This window comes from Thermobia domestica, chromosome 4, assembly GCF_964235325.1.
Source record: "Thermobia domestica chromosome 4, izTheDome1.hap1.1, whole genome shotgun sequence".
NCBI lineage: Eukaryota > Metazoa > Arthropoda > Insecta > Zygentoma > Lepismatidae > Thermobia > Thermobia domestica.
The window spans coordinates 287,941,485-287,954,006 of NC_137457.1; the positions used below are offsets into that span (position 1 = coordinate 287,941,485).

Sequence of the window (12,522 nt, forward strand, 5' to 3'; positions counted from 1 at the left end):
ATTCTTAATTTGCACGATTTGTGATATAAGGAGATATATTTGGTAAAGCACTGTGGTCGTAATATATTTAGTGGCCTTATCAATGGGTTCGGTATGTTATTGATACAGCAAGGAAAGGTACGGATTATAAAGAAACTTCTAATGTATAAAGAACTATTTGCCAGATAACATACTTCTAACTGAAGATGGAAATGATATGAAAAGAAATCTTTGCCATGATTATACCCATTAGGCTAAGGGAGACGGATGATTAAGGCAAGCGAAAGATTAATGGAAGAATTGAGGGAATAAGATGTATTGAAAACGGAAGTGGGCCTACCTCGTGAAAACCCACGAAAACGATGCTGTTCACCACAAAGTTACTTCGCCGGGATCGAACCAGGGACCACCACGCACCAGAGGCAAGCACTTTAGCAGTGAGCCACTCTGAAGGTAGGAATAAGGGTTTATCTCTACAATAGATCTCCCACCATAAATTCGTTCTTTTTTATTACAAAATCTAGTCTTTGTGCTTTTGATAGTCGTATTTTAAAGCTAACGTCGCATTTCTGTATGCAATTTAACTTCGTTTAAAATGAAATCGATAACATTTCGTAATGCGTTCAAATTTGAAAGTACGGGACTAGAAGTTTCGGTGTTAAATATTTTGCAGTCCGTTAGCTCTATGATCAGCAAAGCGAGCAAATAGTAATACAGTGAAACCTCTACTAACGGACACCTCCCGTAACGGACATATTTTGTAATCCCCAAACACTGTAATAGGATAAAACATATTGGCAAACCTCTCTAAAGCGGACACACTCTAGTACGGACACGGACAGTCTTTTCTGTCCTTTATAGGCATTATTTACCTCCGTATTACGGACACTTTCTCTATAAATAAGTTGTAAAGTATTGTAAAAATACATTTTTAGTAATTCATACATGTGTCACCAAGAAAGCATTAAGACATTTTGTCTCCTCAACTGTCTACTAAGCAATCCAGACGAAGAGTCTCTGTTTAACAACACTCTCATGTCCTTTGCCTGCATTCCACTCCCACCCAAGCTGTTTTAATAACAAAAAGTGATTGACAGTTGCCCGCCGTTTGGAATAACACGTTATTCTACTGTCCTGCTGGATTCTCTAACCAAGCAGAAGAGAAGTTCTGTAGTTTTTCCCGCGGGTACGCATATTGTCACAAAAAAGACACTACTGGACTGCAATTAACCCACAAATTAAAGCGACATACTGAAAACGTAAGTGTAAAGTGCAGAAAACTATACCATCTTATTTCCATCTTGTGCCTCCAACATAGAGTATTGGGCAGACAACACAGGTACCGTAACATTTTGGTAATATTCGTGAATACATGATTCATCCAAAAATATTGTTACTAATTGCATATTACCTTTTTTACTAATTTACGTAAGAAAATATCGAAACCTCTCTAAGGCGGACACCTCTCTATAGCGGACAATTATTGACACACGGCTGTCCGCTTTAGAGAGGTTTCACTGTATTTCTTTTTGGTTTTCCTTATGATAGAGAGTTGATACGTAATTAGTAACATTAAGACTTTCTTGGATAGGGTAGGGGATGCCAAATTTTTTACTTAATTTTTTTTTTTTAAATGTTCCATAAACTCCTTACCAACCAAAACTCCTTTATATATTTATCCTGTCTATCCATATATCCGCCCGGGAGACAAAAGATCTCGAAGAACTTCTTCATAGATCATCATCAGGTTTGGCCAGGATGCAGAGGTTGAGAAGTTGGGTATCGAGTTCGTTGATGAAGGCGATATTTAAACCGGAAGTGGTAGAATCAAACCATTTCCGGTTTTAACGTTGATCACTATAGAGCTAAAACGCTAAGAGGTAGCGAAGAGCAGCTTTTGAATCGATTTAGCTTTCTAAGTATAGATCTTTTGCCTTAACCCTCTATTCAAACCGGAAGTGTCAGAAATGAGCTACTTCCGGTTTTGACGATGATTATAAAGTAAAAACGGTAGTAGGTAATGAAGAGCGGTTTTTGGAATCGATTTAGCGTTCTAATATAAATCTTTTGTCGTTACGTTGTATTCAAACCGGAAGGGGTAGGAATCAACCATTTCCGGTTTTAACATTGATCCCTATAGAGTAAAAACTGTAATAAGTCACGACAAATTTATAATCTTTAACTAATTAAGCGTCTGAAGAATATATTTCATCTCCACTCTAATCTCTATTAAACCCAGAAATCCACTATCACTTTCGGTTTCAGTATTAATGAGAAAACTTCGCGCCATAGAAACCAAACTCTTCCTACTTGTTTGTGTGTTTACTTATTTCATGAACCTTACATATATATGAGACTAATTCTGAAGATCTAATAAATTACATTCAATTTTATTACAGTAGAAGAAGTAAAGGAGGCGTTTCTGAGACTGCCGTTCCAGAGAATGTCGCCCAGGCTGTGCATGAGGATATAGTGGATGGAAAGGAACAGAGTGCGGGTGCTGCTGCTGCTGCTACTACGGATAAAAGCTCTTCATCGGAACAGTTAGATGCGCCATGTACGCCAGAGTTGGACTCCAATGTAAGTTTATAACTTCACATATATTCTGTTCTGTCTTCGGACTTCATTAATCCATTCTTTGTCTATTATAACAGAATATTCAGTGCCCAAAATAAATTAATTGTGAACGTGTTTGCAAAAAGTTTTTGGTTTCCTTAGCACATATACTTTTAAGAAATTAACGTTGTCTCTGGAATTACATGCTGTGCGGTTTTGGGTATATATATATATATATATATATATATATATATATATATATATATATATATATATATATAATATGCGAGATGTTTCAAAACAACACCGACAACGTTTGGAAGGTGATTCCTGACACCAAAAGAAGACGAAAACTATAGACCAACCTGGGTGCTCAAATGCTTCCTTTCGGAGTTATAGGCTGCCGAAAACATGAAAAACTGGAAAAACATGAAATAGAGGTATTTGGAGTACTCTCCAATTACCTCTATAAAAATTATGGAAGTACCACAGGATTCTGAAATTTGGATGTTTGGATAGGGCACATGTTAGTTCCTAAGTAAAGTCTTGACCCGACTACGGTAGGTCCCTTAGTATTGGAGCTGTGGACCTCTAAAGTTAATTTTTTCATGTTTTTGACAGTCTATAACTTCGAAAGGAAGCATTTGTCCACCCAGGTTGGTCTATACTTTTCGTCTTATCTTGGTGCCAGGAATCACCTTCCAAACGTCGGTGTTGTTTTGAAATACCCTGTATATAATATTGAATATGCATCCTATTAAATCAGTTACATATTCATTGTGTTATTTGAGGAGTAAAGGTACATTAATATTTATTCTTGGGTAGGGTCGGGCCAGATTCTGCCTTACGTATTTTATTTACGTTTTAATCCAGTTTGACTCTAGAGTATTTATACGAATTTAAATAATGCCCACACCAGATTATTTAAAATTCAAGCCATAAGAAAGAAAGACAAAGTTTGTTCACGAGTGTAATCCACGTCAGTGTTAGAGTCAATTTATTTGTATGCAACAATAGATTTATGCATGTGTGGCCATGATCTCTTACTATGTTGTATGTAAGCTAGAATATCAACAAGATGCAATCCCCTTTGAATTAGCTCCTTGTCCCGTAAAAGAAAAATTAGCCCCGAGCGTTCTATATGTTGTCTAATGAGTAATAAAGTATTCTATTTTATATAAATATATATTAAAAAAAACTCGCTTATGTATTATTTGTGTGCTCACTGTCTTAGGAATTACAAATGTTTCTTGTGTAACTATTTTCGTAATAAATTCGATATATAATAAATTATTTTATGATATCGGTTAATTTCTTGTTCTAGCAAAATCTTTAGTTTGTTATGAAACTTTTAACTGACCACTCCAATTACACTTTATATTTTGGATGCATCATTAGTGATAGGTATTTTATTTTATTTACGAACATAATTCCAGATGCAGCTGAATGCCAGTTTACATTGGAATATCTAACAAATATAATAGTTGATAATATAAAATAATAATAATAAATAACGGGATCTAAGTAGTAACAAGAAAGATTGACAATAGCTGACTAGAATTTATCTATTAAAATGACATCGTAATGCCGAGTTATATGCAGTTTCAGAATTAAATAAATCTACAGCTGGCTGTGACATTTCATTGTATAACTTAGAAAGCCTTTGAACAGAGCGCGTTGAACTATTCACAGTTTAGTCGTACTGTATGAAAAAAGATGTAAATTACTTGTTTGTCTGAATGGAATTCGGAAATACATTTCTGAGAGTAGCGTTTCGGATCTGAGCTGGCTACGTGTGAGTTTGTACAGATATTTGAGATCACTGATTTTATGACGACTGTCAGGTAGGTATTCTGGTTTACCGGTAGTACGTGATCATGGCCTCGAACGAAGTTGGTCGAAATAATGCGTATAATTAAATTCTAAATACATGAAGACTGGATTGGGACAAGCTAGCCGCACGAAATTTTAAACTTAAGGCATAGGATTCTTTCTTCTTTTTTATTTTGTTTACTTCAATAAATAAAGGGGGAAATGAGATTTTCAGCTCTTAACGGCTCTAACAATTTTGTTTATATTTCAGTTGCAACTCTATAATGTTGCGTAAGTCACTTCTTAATAAAATATAAACAAGGAGTGGTTTACTCTTTGGCTGGTTTTCTTGGGACAGTTTTCTCAAAAACAACTGAGACAATGGAAGGGGTAATTTGGATAAGGGCGTATCGACCTATTTCCGGTAAAATGAGATATACATATTTTCTACAAGTTTGAGCATGTCCGTATATGTCTAGATGGTCTTAAGGTAATATCTCTCTGTTCCATAGCGAACGCCTGTCTCCAAAAATAGTGTGAGAATACGTTGGTTAATTGGATTACTTTTGTTTTTCTGCTTTCATGAAAAATTGAAGAATTGCTAGTTACGCCCTTATCCAAATTTTCCCCTCAATTCTGTTCATATTTCATAAATAAATATTTCACTAATAATACTTATTATATGGCGGGGCCGCGGTGGCTCAGTGGTAGAGCGTTCATCTCTGGCGCATGGGGGTCACAGGTTCAAACCCTGCTCCCGCCAAGTGAACTTTGTGATGGACAAACACCGTGTGCGTGGGTTTCCTCGGGATTCTCCCGTTTCCTTTCACTTTCTTCATTCCACCATTTCCTTCATTTCTCATCATCACCGTCTCCTTAAGCCTAACAGTGGGACGTACAACTAAAAAAGTTCATTTCATTTTCTTATTATATGGCGTAAATCATTTCACATGACAATATTCATAAGAGATAATTGGCTCTTGGACTGAGTTTTTCTTTTTTTCTAATCATTTTTCCAAGTACAACTCATTATTTCACAAATAAATATTTTTTTTCATTAATATCCCCAGTATATGACATAAGTAATTTCTTATCAAAAGAAATCGAAAGGGGTATTTACTTTTGGGAGTAGTTTTCTTCAAAGGAAATTTTCCGAAAACGTCGTATAATTTCGTTTGTAAAATTCACGAATGAATGTTTCAGTTATAACTACGGCGTGATTCAGTTTAAGATATTGCAACGAGAAAGTTCAGCATGGTTACCCGTACCTTTTATTAAATGTAATTTAATGGCATGTGATATATTTATGTTGTTTTTGTCCTTGTTCTTACACCTTATTTTCTCATGTGTTCAACACTCTCCTGTATTCGCTAACAGGATTTATATATATATATATATATATATATATATATAAGTTATCACCTGCACTATATTATTTCAAAGACATCAGTCTTCTGTCAGCGACAAATAACGAATTTCCACAGAAAATGAAAATAGGGAATTCCAAATTTACTCCGTGCTTCCTTGTTTAATTTCGTATGCTAGACACATCAACGAAACTGCTAACTTGTTTAAAATCAAAGGGTTTTGTACATGCAAGAGGTTTCTTTTTCTCTCTTTTTTTCTTACAGGTACAAACGTTTTATTTAATCAGATGCAGCTAAAAGTACTGTTCGCGATTCATAGGCTGGCGTGTCAGTCATTATCAACCCTAACCTGTGTGATTATTCTGTTGCTTTTAGGAGGCGCGGTGGCTTAGTGGTACAGCGTTCACCTCTGGTGCGTGGGTTTCCCCGGTTTGATCCCAGCTCGCGCCAAGTGGACTTTGTGGTGAACGAACACCGTGTCCGTGGGTTTTCTCGGGATTCTTCCGTGTCCTCCCACTTTATTCACTCCACCATTGCATTCATTTTTCATCACCACCGTCTTCTTTAAGCTAGCCGGCATAATCGTGGGACGTAAAACTGAAAGATTTCATTTCATTTTTATCTTAGTTTTACGTTACATACTCGTTTTATTAGATTTTTAAGTTCATAAATTTCTCTCAATTTCGATAAAAGTTACATACTTCTAAGAAAATTCTTAAAATCTGACTAAACCAAAAACCTCTTATTACTAATCTATATGAGAGTTTCAGCAATATATCATTGTCTCTACTACACACATCAAGCGTAATGTGTCTGATGAAGGCAATATTATAGCACGAAACAGGAACATAGATTATTTGATTGGAATTTAGCGTCCGTTTTGTTCACCGAGGCTATATGAGACATGGATGTACAGTTTAAGATGAAGTCCGAACCAATGTATTGTGTTCAGATTTCCAAGGTTCTTCCAGCGGGAATCAAACTTGGCATCATGTGTATCAAATGCCTTCGCACTAGTAGCTAAACCAACGGGGAGACCAATACAGATTATTAGAGCCTGTCTATCTCATCTATGCTCTCGGAAAGTATGCGAACTATACTTCGGCCCCACCCCCGTCACCCTCTGACGGAGGAAATTCTCCTTTTGCTTACGGGAAAGAAGTGAATGACCTCAGCTCTGTTGTCAGATTGTCATTCAATCGTTTGGTCTTGACGAGTGAAGATCGTAGACTACTTAGAATGGCTAACAAGATAGAGGACAGCGAAGTCTTTGAAATAATTCATTTTGGCAACGTTTCCGCATCTAACAATTGAAAGATCTCGGCCGCAACAACTTCTCCCTCCTCTTTTGAGGGAGGTACGGGAAGGCACACATAGACTGCAGCGCCAGAAGGGGCACAGATCAAATAGAAAGTCTCTAATAATCAGTGTTTGCGTTGGTTATATTTTTTTATTTTTATTTTTATTTAAGCTCTACATAGTTTCAAAGCTAGAATGTTACCTTATACATCGTATAATGTAACATGGCCCGGAAGTTTTGGGCAACCAGTGTATATATGAATTTAATATTTATTAAAATTTTATTTTTAATATATAATTAACCAATGACTTGATTTGAAGTAGACCGCAAAATTTGCGTTAAGTTCCTTGAACTAATGATTTTAGTATATTTAGAGGGAAATATATAGTAATATCTTTACATTGAATAATTATTCGTATATTTAGCTAAAATATAATATTATTTTAGGAAATAAGGTAATTTCTGGTCGTATTTAGTCCTTTCCAATCAATTTTCATTCATATTTTTGGCTTTGGGGATCTTCGAAAGAATTCAAAATTTTTATTTCAAAAATCTTCTTTAAAATTTTTCATTTGTAAAGTCAGCCATAGTAGCTTCTTGAAGCATCCCTTTGTTTAATCTAAATTATCTGTGATTGGATCTTCCGCAATCACAGGTGTGGTTGAGATTTTTCGGCTTCTTTGATCTTGATAGATACACCTATCATCGTATAGTTACGTCACAATGAACCTCCAATTAGGGATCTTCTTCCCATTGTCATTGTCTTTACCGGAAGCAGTGTTAAGTTATGGACGTACGATAATCTCCGTCCATAGAAAAAACGTGAAAGAGAAGTAGTTAAAGGTTTCGACACAAAATAATTGATACCTTTGATATCTGTGGACATAATATGGAAGGCAGTGAGTAGGTTGCTGTGCTCAACGGACATAGGATTTTCTGCAGTGAGAGCAAATCTTTCACGTCAGAACCGAAAGTGGTTTGGGGGAAAAGCCATCTTTACTGTCGACTCATGGATGTCAGATCCGATGATTTTATTTTTTGTGCACCGAGGTAGGCTCTCCATCCTCGAGAGCTGGTGTAAAATAACAACAACCTTCAGACGTGGGAGAGAAGTATTCTATATTTTTCCCATGGAATCCAAGTAAGTTATAGAAGATAGCATCAAAATTTTCTGTTGTTTTGGCCACGTGAGAACATGCTAAATTTCTAACCTTTTTCGGATTGGAGAAAGTGTTATGTTATTGGCGTGGTGATGTCCACCAATATGATGTGCTAAACGCTGCGTAGTTTTCCCTAAGTTATACAATGTACAAAATCTACGATGTGACATAAAATACTCGTTCAATGGAGGGGGGGTAAAAATTGTTTTTTGGAGTTTCAGTGTGGATGTTTGTTACCAACAGTCCAAGAAATGTGTGTACTCTCGAGAACATACATTTCACCCCCAAAATTATATTTTGAATATGTAATCTCATATATTCTTTTTTTTTTAATTTATTATTTTTCCGTACTGCTATATTACCTAATTAAATCCATTCTCTGGTTTGTGCTCACCTTCACTGTAGTTTGAATACGATGAGACAAAATGTATACAAAGTTTCGGCTCACATTGATAATAAGGGTGCTTGCAACTATCGGCAATGGGAGATGCTCGTCAGCAATAACACGTTCGTTGTGTATTTTGAATTCCTTTTACCAGAAACCAGAAATTCGAATTTTTAAGCACATAGTTTAAGACTTTTTTTTTTTTTGTTTTAACAATATACAAAAGTAGAGCTGAATGGTCGACGTCCCATACGTCCTCGGTAAGAAGCAGGGTGTGTGCTATATTATTAATCTGTTGAATAAAGTGATTTTATATGTTTTAGTTTAAGTTAGTTAGATAGTTAGGCTAGGGACTAGGTTAAGTGTACTTTCTTTTCATGTAGATGTATCTAGTGTATGTATTATCTCAAAGGAAAATGTTTTTGTTGTGGGAATCAAAGTGGATGAGGTCTGAGCTCATACAAGGGAGGTCACCTTGTCGGTATAAATCCTCCGCGCTGACCCCACCTCCACAACGGTATCTGAAGAGAGAATACTAAGAAAAGAAAGTAAAGCATGTAGCACACAGCCGTAATAAGTGATACCTGTGTAGTACAAGGCTCATGTGGTGATGGTAGTAAATGTCCTTATTTTCAAAAATTTTTTTTTTGACTAAACCAAACGTATGTAGAATTGTTCATGATATGTGAAGAGAATATGTAACGCAATGATAACTTACCCATTCAGCTATGTCGAGAATTTTCCTCAATTTCCAACCTTTGCGATATTTTTTTTTTTTTAAATGTATTCTCCTGTTATTTCTTATCATACAGAAAGTTAGTGTAATAAAGTGTGCGAGTCGAAACAAAATCTTTCATTGTCCAGTGCAAAGCTAATTATTTTAAAACTATGTAGTAAAGTAACTTCAATAGTATTGTTGGTACTCAGAGAGTGAAGTGTTTAAAGCAGTACGTAACGAAAGTAAATATAGCGTCTTGAAAACTCACAGAATCGATTTCACTTAGTGTGACCGGGGTTGGAATCACAGACCTGCCAGGAAATTTCACTTCGTTAATAGGATCAACTAAATTCACTTTGGCATTCAGTTTTTTTTTTTTTTTTTTTTTTTTTTTCGAAATTCCATCCCGTTGCGCGATCTAGATTTGATTCGAGAATTTTTTTTTTATCTGGGTTAGTAAACACAAACATTTAGATTTTCGAAGCATTCACCGTCAGTTTCACTCTTGGGTCAGTGTCTTGTTCTGTCGGGTTGTGGTTTGTAACCTTATCTCTTGATGGGATGCAGGCTATGGCCTGCGGATCGGGATGCTGGACTGCGAGTGAGAACGAGGGAGGCTTAGAAATCTTCACATTTTGGGACGATTTGAGTTCTACTTTCCGGAGATGATTGGTGTAGTGGATGGGTCAGTGAGTGTTGACAGCTTGCCCGTCTGGGCCCGATGGGTTCGCGTTCAGCAATCAGTGACACATTCACGCAATCATAGTCTTAAGGAAAGTGAATGTCATACAGAAACACAATATCAGTATCATCATCATTATTTTATTTTATTTATTTACATTTTATTTTATTTATTTATTTTATATGACTTTTTTTTTTTTTTTTTTTTGTAAAAAGAATCAGCAGCATTAAGGAGTTTCCACGTATTAAAATATAAGAAAGAGGAACATGTGGAATTCGCCATTCGTCCGTTCCAGAAGGAGTAATTTGTCTTTGAAATATAATCTAGAAAATAATTTTAAAATAAGTTGTCTTCAGGAGGTGAATATTGAAAATATAAATAAATGTTTCTTTTTTTTTTTTTTTTTAATTTGTCTTTCTTCATTTATCCTATTTTTGAAGAACGAAATCCCTAATTGAACACTATTACTTTCATATATTAACAAAAGGAGAAAACAACCGATTTTAACTTATTTTTGCACACCAAATCCTCAGTAGATGCGAATTCAATAACATACAAAGAGTGAAAAACTGATTGAGCGGACCAGGACTCGAACCCGAAATCTCCGGTAAACCGTGCCGATGCGTTAACCATTACGGCACCTAGAACAGCCAAACACCCTTTCACTCCTGTTGTCGGTGCTCTCCAAACAGATCACATGGCTTGTATCACAGTCTGGCTGCTGTGCTTGGACAATCCAGTGTTTATTTATATATTGAGAACACCTTTCGACGGTTTATTAATATATGAAATCTCAACCATCAAAAGGTGTTCTCAATATATAAATAAACACTGGATTGTCCAAGCTTAGCAGCTAGGCTATAGTACAAGCCATGTGATCTGAGTGGAGAGCACCGACTACAGAAGTGAGAAAATGTTTGGCTGTTCTAGGAAGCAGACTGGATAGCGTAGTGATTAACGCATCGGGACGGTATGCTGGAGATCCTTGGTTCGAGTTCCGGTCCAGTCCTTGTATGTTATTGATTTCGCACAATTACATTTACCTGAACTAAACTTCATTTTGTTGTTACTGTTTATATATTATTGTGTAATTGGGAGCTCTTTACGTATACCATCAAATTATATTTACAGAGAAATTTATCGTAGTGTATATTGCTGATCCTACACAAACAATCGCAAACTCAATTGTGTGTCATTTCAGTTGTAAATAAAGGACTCTTACCTCAGAATGTACGAACGAACTAGTTTTCCTAAGCTAAAGTCGACTATGTTGTTTACTTACTCCGTTTCTCTAATTGTTCGTGTCACACTTAAGTTAATTAATCTGCTGCGAATTTTCAGCAAAATTATATAGAAAACTGAAAAATATAACAGAAAATGTATAAACAGTTCATATTGTAAATAAAATTTCTGCGTATATTTTTCAGAGTGTTTAATACTCCTCTGAAGAACATTGTAATTAATTACATTTTCAGCGTAAGTGAGATGGGAGGTAGTGCAATGGAGGAAGTAAACAACATACGAAACTTTAACTTAGGAGAACTAATTATTCACACTTTCAGTCGCAATCTTTAACTTGAATGACTATTTTGACATTGCGGGAATTGTTTAGTCAACTGGTGAAGATTAAAGTATTCACTGAAGCTGTATTGGTTGTAAATAAAACAAACGCATTTTTGAGTTAATCAATTTTTCTTAACTGTATACTACAGGATATTTCAAAATCAATATCCGGGTTTTAAAGCTTTGTAGTATTTATTAAACTTAATGTACAGTTATAAATGATTCATCAAATGAAAGTGCAACTCAAACAGTTTTTGCTACAAGTGTTCAATGTGAGCACTATTCGTCACACGGCACACATCGAGTCGATAGGGGAGAAAGACCCATAAATTTTCCGCCATATGGCACAAAACACATTTAATTTAGGGGAATCTCATTGCAACTGTACCATTTCCTGGGGATTTGCTGACCTTTAGATACGAACATTATGAGTATTCACATCGTCACTTAAGTGAAATGTCGATTGATCACTAAAGACGACATGATCCAGAAAATCTTCCTCGTCATGCAGCAACATTTCATTTGCAAATGTTGGGAGTCAAAAATGTTAAAAGTTTCTGGATAGATTGTATAAACAAAAAAAGAACGTAATTAAGATTAAAACGATGGTTTAAAAAATAAAAAGGGTAACTAAGTGGCTGAAGTTATTTATATGTGGAATAAGAGCCATAAGTGGCTGTAGTTGTTTATGTATTTGATTGGAGCCATAAGTGACTTAAGATAATTATATTTAGGTAGATGAGCCTAGAGTGACGATTTATGTTTTAGGTTTAATGTAATGCCAAGGTGGCTTACGTTATTAGAATATTTGTGGAATACAGGAAGTTTATCGGATTGTGGTTGAAGTATAAACCAAATAAAGGTTGGCTATGGAAAGAGTAGTATCGGCATTCATTGATTAACTCTAGTTCATTTGAAGTAATACTTTGCTCCTTTTAGATACAAAAAGTAATTCTGCTACCCTAACAGCAAAGTTGGCAAGTAAACCGTAGTTTGTAAG

At 35.5% G+C, this 12,522-nt stretch overlaps 1 protein-coding gene across 3 annotated transcripts in view; it reads left to right on the top strand.

The window, feature by feature from the left end:
• LOC145684145 (WD repeat-containing protein 44) overlaps nucleotides 1-12,522 on the top strand; it is an 86,169-nt gene that overhangs the window by 2,484 nt on the left and 71,163 nt on the right. For 2 of the 3 annotated variants that reach the window (XM_081756087.1, XM_081756089.1), the window contains exon 2: nucleotides 2,379-2,559. In XM_081756087.1, coding sequence (XP_081612213.1) covers nucleotides 2,379-2,559 — 181 coding nt within the window. The remainder of the gene's footprint in view (nucleotides 1-2,378; nucleotides 2,560-12,522) is intronic. The other variant, XM_081756088.1, reaches the window with a different exon arrangement.